At 38.2% G+C, this 14,942-nt stretch overlaps 2 protein-coding genes across 4 annotated transcripts in view; one reads left to right on the top strand and one right to left on the bottom strand.

The window, feature by feature from the left end:
- Positions 1-14,942, bottom strand: part of RAD50 (RAD50 double strand break repair protein) — a 286,023-nt gene that overhangs the window by 138,551 nt on the left and 132,530 nt on the right. Inside the window, exons 1-2 of one of the 3 annotated variants that reach the window (XM_077138399.1) lie at positions 1,789-2,202; positions 941-1,024 (exon numbers count right to left, since the gene is read on the bottom strand). The exons of 1 other annotated variant lie outside the window; for it this stretch is intronic. In XM_077138399.1, coding sequence (XP_076994514.1) covers positions 941-1,024; positions 1,789-1,917 — 213 coding nt within the window. In that variant the 5' untranslated portion in view covers positions 1,918-2,202. Of the gene's footprint in view, positions 1-940; positions 1,025-1,788; positions 2,203-14,942 lie in introns of those variants that run through there. One more of the 3 variants, XM_077138397.1, reaches the window with a different exon arrangement.
- Positions 9,989-13,843, top strand: IL5 (interleukin 5). Its single transcript, XM_077138138.1, has 5 exons — positions 9,989-10,021; positions 11,962-12,129; positions 12,347-12,379; positions 13,260-13,388; positions 13,483-13,843. The coding sequence occupies exons 1-5, from the start codon at positions 9,989-9,991 to the stop codon at positions 13,579-13,581; spliced, it is 462 nt and encodes a 153-aa protein (XP_076994253.1). The 3' UTR covers positions 13,582-13,843.

Below are 14,942 nucleotides of genomic sequence, written 5' to 3'. Positions count from 1 at the left end.
GAGACTAGGTTTAAGGAGAGGTGTGAAATAGCCACTGTAGAGAGGACTTGGTAAATACATTACATTATATTATTATTTCTAACAGGAAAACTCATACTTTCATAATTACAGTATAATTTTTATTCATGTAAAATTGGAAACAACTTCAATGACCATCAATATGGGTCAGTTAAATAAACTGAGTACCAATTAACCAGGATATTACTGAGTAATTAAAAACAATGAAATGGAAGTGTACATATATAGTAATGGATCCACAGTATGTCACTAAATAAAAATTTGTATAATGGTATAACAAAATTCTATTCATGTGTGAGTGTACTTATGTATACACACTGATGTTTATATAAACATGGGAAGAAAGCTTGAAATTGACTAATGAAAACCCACAGGCCAAGATAGGTAGAGGAAATTCTCTGGCCTTTACACACAGTAATAGACAGACTTAAAAACCATAATCCAAACGAGGATTTATACGCAAAGATTTTCATCACGGTACCTTTCAATGAGAAACTAAAAGCAATCTAAATTAATGAAAATCATGGAACTATTAAAAACTCTTATAAAAGTTAAATCTTTTAAGTAGGAAATATTTCAGATACACAAAAAAGTATGAAGATTTTTAAAACACTATGTACCAACCACCCAGATTAAGCATTTACTATCTTTTTAAATGACATCAGATTTTATGATAATATTAAGTGGGGGGAAAAGCCCAATACAAATTAAGTAAGAGTATGACCTCAGCTATGTAAAAAGTTATATAAAGGAGAAAATACGTGAAAACGTCAACAGTGGTTACCAGTAGTACTAAGTAGTAGTACTAAGACTGTGTGATAATTTTCTTTCTATATATACCTTACCATGACTAGGTCTTCTACAATTGAACTATTATCACTTTTCTAATTTAAAAATACAAATTTTTTATTGGCCCCATTACCTTTGGATCATGAACAAATGTATTTCCCTTGGTTCCAGGAGGAAAATCTCCAGTACAAATATATTTTAGACATTCAATGATGGTCTAAGGAAATAGGAAAAAAAAATTTTTTTTTAGTTATGAGAACTGGTTTTTCACAAAATTTGTTACAAAATTTTTATTTGCCATGGAGACTATAAAAGATATAATCAGATAAAAGTTGATACTGTAAAACCTGTAAAAAAGATATGATTGTGTTTAAAAAGTAATTGCTATAAGTTCATGGAAAAGCCATAAAATTAGTCATTAAGATAGCTTTCCTATGTTAAGTAAGCCCCACTACGTGACTTTCCGTTTAAAATTAAGCCATTTATTCTCCATTTAATATCCTTAGAAAGTAGGCATACTTTAGAAACTTTTCTTAGAGAGTCACTTATTTTTAACTTTGAAGGGATTCTGTATGGAAAAACTATCAGGAAGGGACAGTCATTCTTTGGGAGCACAGAGATGGTGTTAAAAAAAAAAACAAAACAAAACTCAACACATTAAAGAGCTCCTCGCAGGGCTTTGAAGTCGCCGAACGCCGCAGCAGGTCCGGGGCTCAGGGGACTCCCAGTAAACGTATCAACAGGACAGGCCCGGACACCGTCAGGTGCCTGGTCAGGCTGGTCCTGAGCTCGCTGCGGCCTAAAGCTCGCACCAGAACCGCCTCGGGCCGGGGGCGCACTGCGGTGCCAGCCCCCTCCAGGCCCAACGAGCCAAGCAGAGTCACAGGGAGACGCCTTTCTTCCTAAAGAGTTCTGATACTTCATTCTACGGATGTGGAGGATATGGTGACCCGGAACGTGAGGCGGCTACTCAGGACTTACCGTCTTCCCCGCCCCATTGGGTCCGACCAAAATCGTGAGGGGGCTGAAGAAAGTGATGATTTGTTTATCTTTGTCCTCTATTCCAAAACTCCGCACGCCCAGAATGCTCATCTTTTCTATCCGGGACATGTTTGCAAACGTTTCTTATCTCAACACCGGGGACCTGGAGCCCGTGGCCCACCAAAGTTTTACAATGCGCCTTTAGAGGGGCGAGCGCGGGCCGCGAGGAGGGTCGGCCGCGCCGCAGACTCGGGGTCAGGAGCGTCCGGGCGGGAAGCGCTGCAGGATGGCTAGAAAGGCCGGCAGGCTCGCTGCGCCAGAAGGCGCGAGTTCCCGCCAGAACCTTTCCTTCCCCGCCTGTGGGGGAGGAGGAGGGGGAGGGCGAGGGACGCTGATCACAGCGCACGACCCGCGGACGGCGCGCGCTCGCAGGGTTTCTGCTTCAGCGCCGGCGCAGGTCACGTGGGTCGCGTCGGCCGGCGTACGTCTACGGCGTAACGCACGCCGGAAAGGCAGAAGTCCGCGGTGTGCGCGCAGATCGCGGCTTCCGGGGCGGCAGCGTGGGGAGAGGAGCTGGGGCCAGGTGTCGACGGGTGTGGCCGCGGACTTCCGGCACCTTGCCGGTAGCAACCGTCGGGAGAGAGACAACAGAGGCTTAAGATGGACAGCGGTTCCCAAAGTCTGATCTCAGAACTCCTCGGAAGGGCAGGGATCGGAGAGTCTTGACGGGACACAATGACATCAGAACTTTTCGTAACAATACCAAGGTGTTATTTACCGTTTTCGTTATCATTCTCTTCCTCATGTGTTTTCCAGTGATCACATGACGTGTGATGACGTCATCGCAGTGCCGGCTAAAGGAATGTGTGCTTGTATATTCGTGCACTTTGAAAAAAGAGCTGTTTGAATTTCATGCCAAGTAAATATTAATAGCTAAAACTCACCAAAAACTCTTCAGGGTCCTTAGTTATTAAAGTGGAAAGGGGTCTTAAGACCAAAAGTTTGAGACCTGCTGCTGTAGGCCAAAAACCAAATATTGTTATCAAACTATAAAAATTTTCTACAAACAAGTTGTGAAGGAAATCCACTCCAAGTAGCACCACCACAGGGTAGGAATAGATAACTTTAAATTAAGGGGGAAAAAATTACAATTTTCAAAAGTGATGTAGAATATTGCCTTCGTGGAAATCAACTTAATGTAAAGCTATCACATGCAAGGACCGCTGGAAAAATTACTAAACAATAGAGGAAGATGTTAAAATTGAAACCAAACAAGGAGAAATTTCATTTTACTGCAGAGGTATAGTTTGCCTCTGTGTAAGATGGAAAGGTAGTAAATGCTCTTTAATCACCCAATCCCAAGAAAGTCATTTAATACATAAGCTAAAAAATCATGTCAAAGTATGCAAGTGGGGAAGGCCAGTGAGAAGGTTCTTGCCATGGCATGTAAAAGAACAATCATAAACATCAGTTATTAAAATACATATTTAAAATTACCAATGAAAAAACTGATTTGAATGCTAAAATAATGGTTCATGTGACAAACCAAATGTAATAAGACAAGGTGAAAAAATAAAGATTTTTTAAAAGTAAGGCTTATTGGGTCATCATTTACTGTAAAATTCACCTTTAATAAGGAAATTTTTTTTTAACTATCCATAGAGTTTTCTAGTAGCATTGTTCCATGAGTTTTGGCAAATGTTAACAGTTGTTTGTCTGTTATCCAGACCATTTTTTTTCCCACCAAGACCATTTGAATAAATACTATGGATACCTGGCTATTAGTAGGAAGGAAAACGCAAATTAAACCTTTTTTTATTTATAAATTCCAGATGGATGAACACCAAGATATTTCTGAAAGCCATGAGAAAAGGCCAGAAGTGTAAGCATTCCCACTTCTAAAGGATTTTATGATTTGTGATTTTATGAAATTAGCCATGATTGAGACAACAGGCACTATAGGTCTGCTGTGATGTTGAAGTGAAGTACCCAACATCACCTCTGGTGCAGTTTTTCAAAAAGAGTTTAAAATTGAATCTAAGCACACCTTTAGTTTTAACTTCCAGTTCATAGAATTACAATGGTTAAGCTAATACCACTACAAGGACACAAAAGGCAAATCCAGAATGAGGGGCATGTTACAGGACACTGAGCCGGACTCTTTAGATGAGCATCATGAAAACAAGGGAACTTTTTTAGATTTTTAAAAGATTTTTTTAAAAGAATAAAAGAGATTTAAAGTATGTGTCACCCAGATGCCACACATGGTTCTGGATTGGTTCCTGATTTAGACATAGAGCTGTGAACAAAATTTAGGGGACACTTGGGGAAATTTGAATGAAGACTGGAAATTAGATGATAAAAAATACTGTTAATGATGTCAAATATAATAATGTTTTGCTATGTAAAAAAATGTTCCTTTTTTTAAGAAGCATGTGGAAGTGTTAGTGATAGAATGGCATGCTATCTGTAATTTACTTGAAAATACTTGAGGGGAAAAAAGAGTTCAAGGAAAAACATAGACATGACAAGGTAGACAAATTCCTTTACAAAAAAACATCAATTTTTTAGCAATGTGAAACTATAAAACTAAGATAAGAAAGCTCTACGAAAGGGGGTAGAAAATATTTGCAATAAAAATAATTATCCCTAAAATAAAAAGACCTAAAAAGACAAATAATTCAAGCTCCCAGTTCTCAGTAAACTACTCCTGAAAAATGTTCAGTTTTGCTTGTACCATAATAAATTAAATGAAAAATAAAACTACCACAAGATACAATTTTATAGCCATTAACAACTTTTTTTGTCCCTGTAATACTTTCTGACATAATTTCTGTTTCTTTATGGTATTAATCTTGGTACATCAACTTTCTTTTGATTAGTATGTATCCAATATATCTTTCTAAGCCTTGGTTTTTAACTTTTCTATTTCATTTTGCATTAAGCGTATCTCTTGAAAATACCTCACGGATGATTTTTAATACTATTTTATAGTATCAGCCTTTTAATAGATGAGTTTTATTTGTCTTTAATTACTGTAGCTCCTGATAAATTTGTACTTATTTCTGATATCGTCTTCTTTGCTTTTTCTTATTTCCTTCTTTCTGGATTGACTGAACTTGTTTTATTCCCTAATTTTGCTCTACTAGTCTGTAAATTATACATTTTGTTTCTTCTTTTAGTGGTTTCTCTTAAAATATTCACATATCCATTTTGAAGTCTGAAATTAGTATCTCTAGCATCCTTCCCCGCAGTACAAGAATTGCACAGTGCACCACCTCTGATTACCCCTTCCATCTTCTGCATTATCATTGCTTTGTTTTTTTGTTCCTCCTTGTCTTGAAATCCTCTTAAAAAAGTTATTTCTTAACCAGCTTATTTAGTATACCAATATGTTTATCAGTCTCTTTGAACATCAGTTGCTTTTTTTTTTTTAACATGGGCAGGCACCGGAAATCGAACCCAGGTCCTCTGGCATGGCAGGCAAGCAATCTTGCCTGCTGAGCCACTGTGGCCTGCCCGAACATCAATGCTTTTTGCCTCATTCCTTCCTTCTGGGCTTAGTTTACTCATTACATTAGCACAACTATTAATGCTTAGTGCTAATGGACCTTCAGAGAAAGAAACCTGTCTCACACTGCCGATGTCAAGACTAAATAAAGCTATTTTTGTGAAAATATAAGTTGTAAAACACTGTACAAACCTAAGAGATTTGCTTTTTGTGCATTAAATATTTCCAGATAGCAACCTGGTAAATGTAATAAAAGCTAGTAAAATGATCACACAAGTTCTTTAGCATAAGGAAATTTTTTTTTTTTTTTTTTTTTGGCATGGACGGGCACTAGGAATCGAACCCAGGTCACCAGCATGGCAGGGAGAACTCTGCCTGCTGAACCACCATGGCCTGCCCAGGAAATCTTTTTTTTTTAATTATCCAAAGAGTTTTCTAGTAGTATTGTTTATACTTGTGGAATACTGGAAACAACCCAAAGCCTGAAAGTTGAAGGTGAAGTAAACTGCAGCACATGAATTTCATCTGATAGCAGGCAACCATTAAATTAATAAGTAGGAAAACTATATAGATACACAAAAGAAACCTTAATGTGCAAAAAAAGAAAAAAAACCTCACAAATTGCACTCAATCATTGATAACAAATCTGTAAAACTGTTTAAATGTTAGTAAAGTTGGGAAGAAGTCATAAAGATCTAACAGTTGCTGTGCCAACATTTATTTTCCTATATGTTATTTACTTAATAAAAAAAATTTGAGAAATATGTGGGGATTAAAGGATAAAGGTTAGAAGAGGGTCAAGAAGAGAAAAAGATGTTATCATTGTGTATTTTAGTCACCATGAAAAATTTGGGGCATCATGCCTACTTGGTTGATTAGAATCATTTCATGGAAAACTCTTTTGACCTTAAATGACTACATAGTAAAAGAAACCACAATTATCGGTTTTAAAAAACATGTTGCCAATTTAGAAGCTACTAATAGAGATAAAGGTTTTAGGGGCAAAAGGATGGACGTTATCCACTAATGCAACTTTTCAACACTATTCAAAATCTTTTCCAAATTAAATAGTTACCAGTAATTCTTAAAAACTCTAAGTACAAATTGCTGATGTTTTCTATTCCCATGGGTTTTAGAAAATGCCACGGTAGTTCTGTGGCTTAGTTTCTATAGTTTAGCCTTCAAACTTTGCTCTACTTTTTTTCTTGGCAACCTGCCAAAGTTGTTTCTGTTACTTCTGATCCTCAGCACCAGGAAATAGACTCCTTGAATTTCCACAGTTTTTACATTATTTGGTTCAACTAATTCAAGTGCCTGCTTATTCATTTAATTATTTATTCAACCAACATTCATTGAGTGCCCACAATAGGGTGGTCCTCAGTGATAAAGAGATCATTAAATATTTTACTCTCAAGAAGCCCACAGTCTAGTGGTAAAGTGAAAAGATCCCTAAATGCATGATATTTATGGAATTCAAAGACTTTTTAATAATAGTAGTAGTAAAAACAATTTTTTCAACTTGCAATGTTACTTTTTTCATATACAAAATATATTAATTCCATTACAAAATCACAAAACATTCAACATTTTCAGTGATGATACAAATAAAATACAAAGTCAGAAAAAGCACAAAATCTCATCCAAGTTATCTGCTGCCAGTATACAAAGGAGGAACAGTCGTAGGATAAAATATCCAATTGCCATAGGGGGAGAGTGGGAGGAAAATAGGGGTCACCGGACCCATATAGTTCCCAAAACCCACAGGACAAACACCATTAGATTTCAAAGTCTGATAGTCACTGATCCTCGGGGCTTCAGAAAGCAGCTGCAATGCTGCTTTTTAATAAACTTTTTATTTAAAATGATTTTAGATTTACAGAAAGTTTGCCAGAATATTTATTTAAAGTTCCATTGTGCATATTTGTCATGACTAAAGAACCAACATTGGTACACTACTATTAATTAGACTCTACAGTTTTTTTCCCTTGAATTCCTTGGTTTTATCTAATGTCCTTTTTCTGTTTCCCACCCCATCCAGGATACCACATCACATTTAGTCATGGTGTCTCCTTAGACCGCTCCGGGCTGTAGCAGTTTTTCACGCTTTGCTTGTTTTCGATGACCTTGACAGATTTAAGAAGTATTAGTCAGGCATTTTGTAGACTGTCCTTCAGTATGAGTATGTCTGATTTTTAAAATCTTGGGCAGATGGGTGTTACAGGTTTTTGCAAGGAAGACTACAGAGGTAAAGCGCCATTCTCACAACACATCAAGGGCACATGCTGTTAATATGATTTACCACTGTTGACTTTGACCTTGATTGTCTGCTGAGGTAGTGTTGTCAGGCTTCTCCCCTGTAAAGTTACTCCCTTTATCCCCCTTTCTATAGTTCTTTAGAAGGAAGTCACTATATGCACCCGCAGTAAGGAAAGGGGGATTGTGCTCCACCTCCTGGAAGGGAAAGTATCTACATAAATTATTTGGAATTCTGCATGGGAGATTAAAATCCCTTACTTTTGTTATATTTATATTATAATAAAGCTGTTTCAAATATATTACTTTATGGTCCCTCCTCTGAGAGGATTTGAAATCAAATTGGAGAGATGATAGTCTCAGAGGAAATGTCAATTAATTAATTTATGACTTATGACACCATTATAAGAAATGTAATTGTGAAAACATTTCTAAATGTATTTATTACTAGCCCTCCAATAGGGATCTGCAGTTATACATAAATCAGAGGCTGGAAACTGGCAGCCTATAAAGCTTTTTAAAATATGAATTGCCAAGACTTAAAACCAGAAGATTGCACATGATAATTAGGATCTCTGCCTTCTTAAAAAAAATTGAGTGATCTGGCACCATAAGCCTAAGGGTACACAGCAGCAACACAGCTACAGCTGAGTGGTAGCTGCCACCTTTAGACAGGTCATGCATTCCTGCAGCTTGGACATAGACCCCCTCCTTTATTGTGTTATACCTTGTTATTAGCTTGGTCATTGTACTCATTTTCATAGCCAGTGTGAGTTCAGCATGATTCCTCTAAAAAAATTAGACAGCGGTTGGTGAGTTTTCTCTTGCTTAGTGAAGGCTAGTATACTTGTATCTCAATTCTCTACCACCTATATTGCCTGTACAGCCCTATAAAAGAGAGAATTAAAAGCTCAGAACTTTATGTATTTAAGGTACTAACATAAGTCATTTGGCACCTAAGCCCACACTTCCTCACTGAAGCCCAGAGATGCCAAAGGAGAGCTCTCTCATATGAAATCTTCTGGGGAGAGAAGGCTCCAACCAGAACTCAGTTTCTGTTCTGAGAACACTATCTTAAGAGCACCTTGATCCAAATCTATTGTGATTCCTATCTCACCCCCAATAGATTAACTGAATGAGCCCATTTCTGCCCTACGCTCTCAAGGAAAACATCTTTCAAGTGTTCAAATTGGACATGTCTAACCAAGAGTTCAAAACTTTAGCACAAATAAAGCCAAACACAGTACTACTACTTTTATCCTACCTGTGCAGATCTAGGATTACATGTGTGAAAGAGGTATGTACTTCCCAGCTGCTGCTGCTTCTCATACAGAACTGTATCCAGATCTGGGAAAGGGTTCTGGGTAAAAACTTGTGCTCAGCACCATTTGTCCTAGATGCTCAAGGTAACCCTAAAGTCAGGCGTCCAAGCCTCCAACTTAGAACCACTCTGGGATGCTCACTGAAACCCTCCATTAAAAATAAGGGTTTGTGTGGTGTAAAATAAGCCAGAAACAGAAGAGCAAATACTGTACAGTCTCTTTGAGAAAATTCTTATAAGAAAATTGGGGCCTAGACTGTAAGCTCTTGTAGCAGTCACATTTAGTCTGGAACTGTAAATGTTATTTCTAGATTTTGAAACGCTATGCTATATATGTATAGCCTGATATCTCCCTGGAGCTTCGGTCATGGGTGTGACACCTGAGACTCAGAGTTGGAGCTCTGCACTCTGAAAATCAGCATTGCTACATACAATGACTGTTAAAGAGATTGAAAAAAAGATCAGACTTCAATTAGAGATAAAAATGAAGCCTGTCTGGTTGGGACTAAGGTAAATCAGAATGCAGGGGTAAGGAGGACATTGTCTGTTATTTTAGAACTTCACCACCCAGTGAGAACAAAGGAAGAGAGATTTATTTTGTCAAAACTTAAGTTTTCTGTAGCACATAATCTAACTCAACTTGTCTGGATAAATCATTTAAACACATGGAGCCCAGAATGGGAATGAGGGCCTGTAATTCTGTATAGCTTAATGTGATGCCTGGATACTTCCCAGATAATTAAAAAGTATTGGCAAAGTCCCTTGAGGGCCAGGAATAAAAAACATGAAACTATTAAACAAAACAAAAAAACATGTAACTATTAAGCTTTACTACTAGGGAAACCCCTGATACTGTCTCAAATATTAGGGATTCCCAAGTCAATAGGCCAAACCCTTGATCTTGAGGCTTGCTCTTGTGAAGCTTATTTTTTCAGTGGCGAGCTAAGCCTACCTATAGTTATGCCCAAGAGTTACTTCCAGAAAACCTCTTTTGTTGCTCAGATGTGGCTTCTCTCTCTCTCTAAACCCAGCTCTGCAAGTAAAGTAATCATTACCTTCCCCTGCCTCCCGCTGTGACATGCAGAGGTGAAAGTGCCCCCTTGGCAACGTGGGCCATGACACCAAAGAATGAGCCTGGCCCTGACACTGTGGGATCGATAATGCCTTCCAGACCAAAAGGGTGGAAAGAAATGTAACAAAATAAGGTGTCAGTGGCTGAGAGAGTTCAAATAGAGTTGACAGGATATTCTGGAGGCTACTCTTACACTAGCTTCAGCTAGATATTGCTATTTACCACGGTTTGCCAAACCCCAACCAAAACCATTCTTGTCAGCCATAAAGAATACCCAGGTCTCTATCTGAGATTCTACAAAAGTTTTATACACTAAGATTACTTTCCAGACTGCAACCTCCAGATATATTCCTAGGCCAGATAAATCCTGAAACCCAGAGGGGCCAGCTTCTCGAGATCACCAATCAGTTCTGACCCCCTACCCCATATTATCGATACCCCTTTCTAACATGAGAAAGTTAGAATGAGCATAGCCCAAATAACACTAAAGATTGGGAGAATGATCAAAAGAGAAGGAGGAGTTATAACAGAGAAGATAGGATTTAACATATGAGTATGACTGCTGAATCATTATATTGATATTTCTTTTTAGTCTCCAGTGCCTTGGAGCAGCCGGAAGGAAAAGCCTAAAATTGTGGAACGGTAACCCATACCAAGCTCTGAAATCTGTTCTGTAACTACTTGTTACAATGACCTTTGAAATTTATGACTTTTTTGTATATATGTTCTATTTCACAATAAAAAATGTTAAAAAAAATAAAAAACCAAACAAACAAAACAATGGCTTCTACCTCCTGGTTCACACCAGGGAAGAAAGAACTGTGTGGTTTAGAAGGGGGCCTCAATTGCTCTCTCCTAGGATTAAAGGCCTGAGTTGAAGGAACTCAAAGGCTGACTCGGTTGGTCACGTGTGTTCATACATGGGCCACCCAGGGAATGAAAGGCTATCCCGACCCCTGCAGGACCTGAAGGAGAGACTAAGCCCTCGTGTTCTGTGGCTGTGACAGACCTTTACAGGTTGCTTTCCTTATCCATGTCCCTCTTAACATTATCTAGCACCCCAAATTCCCTAACCCTGCAGTTCGGGAGGGACAGAGCCCACCTTTAGCTCCAGGGGAAGCCAATGAGCACATCCTGTCTCTCTAGCCACAGTTCAAGGGTGAGCATGAGACCCTTGCCAAAAACACAGAATTCCAGGACTTTTGATTGAGCAATCAGAAGAGCAGAACTTGCTTTTTCCTGCTGCACGTGAACAGAACACATTTAGATACAGAAATTTTGACATCATCTTGGGACCACAGTGAGAGAAGGGCCTGAGAATGTAGCCAAGAGAGAATCACTGAGGCAACAAAGACAGAAAAGAGCCTCTATCCCCGGACTGTCTGGTATATAACTCAATACATTTCCCTGTTTGGCTTCAACCAGTTTGAGTTAGGTATCTGGTACCAGAAAGGATCCTATTTGAGGCCTCAGGAAATATAACTTGACTCTGGTAGTTTTGATGGGCGCTAGCTCTAATCATCATAAATACTTCCTGCCAGTATTTTCAATTCCTTTTAAGACAAATCAGTCTGACCATAGCCACAGTGGAATTTACTTGACTTGAAAAAGCATTCCTAATATTTATGTCTTTTTTCTTTGTTTTTGCATGGGCAGGCACTGGGAATCAAACCAATATTTATGTCTTTTAACACAAAATCCTATGTAGTTGTTTACATTATATTCTTATTATGCACATCTTTTGACAGAAATTCAATGTTCTGATTTAGAGAAATGTAAATTTTCCTTTTGTAATAGGAAATATTTTTAAAGGGGAAAAATAGGGACTTTTATTATTATTAAAAGATAAAAGTAAAATTATTTTTTTAAGCTACAAGGCTTTGGAAACATTTGGTTTCATGATATGGCATTATTAGGTAGTCTCTATCTGATTGTTAGAAATTATTCATTTCCTCAAAGAGAGAGGATAAATTGGTTGGGGATGCAATCTTGCGCTAAGCACTTTCTTTGCCAAAGGCAGACACTGAACATTTCAGAGCCGTGAGAATGCTTCTGCAGTTGAGTCTGCTGACTCTTGGGGCTACGTACATTTGTGCCAATGCCATAAAAAGTCCCTTGACTAGACTGGTGCCAGAGACGTTGAAACTGCTCTCAACTTATGAAACTCTGCTGATAAGCGATGGGGTAATTTTCTTTTTGATTCCTACAGTCTTTAAAATGCATAGGTAGTCACCCGTGGTGGGTTTTTTTTAACCATTTATAAAAGATCTAATAATTAATGATGAAATTATGAGGGTGTTGGGAATATGTAGTTGATAGCCACATCATTAGCAAGCATTATATTAAAGCTTATGAATGCTGAAGTGTTTTTAAAAACTATTGTATTTCTTTTCCTTTTCAGACACTGAGGATTCATATTCCTGAACACAGAAATGTAAGTTAAACTATGATTTAAAAAAACGATTGAATGAATAAGTAAATTTCATATTTTAAGCTGGAATGCATTTGATGTCATTGGGACTATTTTACTTTCTCTACTTTTTAATATATTTGGATATGAATGTAAACATTTGTAAATAATAGAAAGGACTTTATAGCAAGTAGAACCCATTAAGCAAATGGATCAGGCCCTTTGGTGATTTTGTCAGTTCTCTATTCCAAAGAGCCTGGTATCAGAGATTCTTTCCAGAATAATCCCACACTGCATGAGAGGTGCCTCCTGTTCTCTGTTCAACTCTGACTATCTATGGCCTTCCTCACTCTAGTGTCTTTGTGAAAGTATTAGCAATCTAGGCTTAGATTTTTATAATCATGATTAGTAGACATTAAAATGTACCCTAAGTATTATATTAAAAGCGATTTGCACATGTTTAAATGATTATACTATGTAATGGAATTGTACACATTTGGAGTATGTCATAGCATATTAGAATATAAAATATATGATTTCATTAGCCTAAATAGAATAAACTGACCAGCTAGCACTACAAAAGAAATCACTCATTTGAGTTCAATTGGTAATGTAGTTGCATTATACTTCCTAAATATTTTGTTTCTGATGAAGTCGTTATTTTATATCATCTTTAGAATTCCTCAGTAATCGTATATATACATTTCATTGATTTAAAAAAATTACCTCTCAGTATGCAACAAAGGCCTGCCACCTGCAAAAAAAAAAAAAAAAAACAAGCAAGCAAAGAACACTTGGGAGAAGATAACTCACACAAACACAACAAAACTAAGCCTAATTTTGGGGGCCAAATTTTCATACCTTATTTTGACTATTTGCATTTTTAAAAATCTTCCTTATTTAGCACCAACTCTGCATTGAAGAAATCTTCCAGGGAATAGACACACTGAAAAATCAAACTGTCCAGGAGGATGCTGTGGGAAAACTATTTCAAAACTTGTCTTTACTAAAAGAATACATAGACCTCCAAAAAGTAAGTTTAAAACATTTAGTAGAAATATATTTGTCTGGCTGAGCCTGTTTTACAGGAATTAACAGTTTGCTACAATTGTCTGTTCTTTTTGCAGAAAAAATGTGAAGGAGAAAGACGGAGAGTAAAGCAGTTCATAGATTTCCTACGTGAGTTTCTTGGAGTAATAAACACAGATTGGACAATGGAAAGTTGAGAATAAGCCAGCTTTTTGTAACCAACGATTTTGGAGGAGGAAAAGGATATTTTTTGCAAAGAGAATGAGGGCCCACCAAGGGCAAGGCCTTAATTTTCAATGTAATTAAACTTCAGAGGCAAAGTAAATATTTCAGGGAAACTGCTACTTTACTATCTCATACAGGCAGAAAACATAAAATATTTGAGATGTAGCTCAAATAACAGAATCACTGAAATAGTGTCCTACACTTTGCTCCAGGCAAAATAAGTATATATTTCATCTTATTTAACATTCTTTAAAATGTCTGTTAATTTATTATTTATGAAATGATTCAGAATTTGATAAATTAATATTTATTTTGTTTTGTGCTATGTTCCAATAAAATAAAAATAGACAACTCTGACTCGATCTGCTGCTGGTCTCTGTTTGATGTGAAGTTAGCATAGCCCCCAAGAGAGCATGCAGAGTTTGGAGGCAGGGTCTGCATACATGCTGACTGAGTAGTTCCATCTCCCTGCAGGCAGAAGTAGTAGGGTGCCAGGTGTATGAAGGGCAGAACTGATGCGGCAAGACTTAGTGGAGATGTGGAGATGGGGGGTTGTGGATGTGGGCATGAGCTGAGCCTGGTTTCCGCCCCCACAGCATACGCAGAGCCTAGCATGGTACAGGGCAAATGGTGGGTGGTTAATGAATGAATGAGCCTTCAAGGACTGACCTTAGAATGGGTTTCAAGTTTCCCTCTGGGGAGGAAGGCAGGGCTGGGAGCCTGCATGAGCCTGTTCTCAGCCTATGAGAAGGGTGTGGTAGCCCAATGCCCCTGCCAGGTGGCAGGAGGGCCTAGAGACCCTCTTTGTGGAGGTCCGGGCATTGTACCCTGGGCAACTTCCCTCTTACTCCACCCAACACTGTGGCATAACAAAAGGGTCAGAGAAGCACTGGAAGGGCAGCTACATTCAGAAGGCTAGGTTCTAGAGGGCCCCACCACCCTGTACTCTCAGGGGCAGAACAATATTCCATAAGCAGGGGCAGAACTGCCTGCTTATGGCTATTGGTAGCATAAATGAAAATTTCTCTACTGGAAAAACTTTCCCAAGGATCTGGAAAGTACACTTTAGAACTGAGATAGAGTGGGAGAGAACTCCCAGGGATGAATCTGGCCCTGGCACTGTGGGATCAACAAGTCATCCTGACCAAGAGGGGGAAAAGAAGTGTAACTAATACAGTGGCAGAGAGTTCAAATGGAGTTGAGAGGCTACTCTGGTGGTTGCTTTTATGCAAGCTTCAGGTAGACCTTGCTACCTATCATAATCTGCCAACCCCCAACCAGGACCATTCCAGTCAATCCTAAATGCACCTAGGGCATTATATAAGATTCCACA

The sequence above is a fragment of the Tamandua tetradactyla genome, chromosome 20 (genome assembly GCF_023851605.1).
Source record: "Tamandua tetradactyla isolate mTamTet1 chromosome 20, mTamTet1.pri, whole genome shotgun sequence".
NCBI lineage: Eukaryota > Metazoa > Chordata > Mammalia > Pilosa > Myrmecophagidae > Tamandua > Tamandua tetradactyla.
The sequence above is the reverse complement of the archived record's forward strand: the minus strand, read 5'-3'. Positions and strand labels throughout refer to the sequence as shown.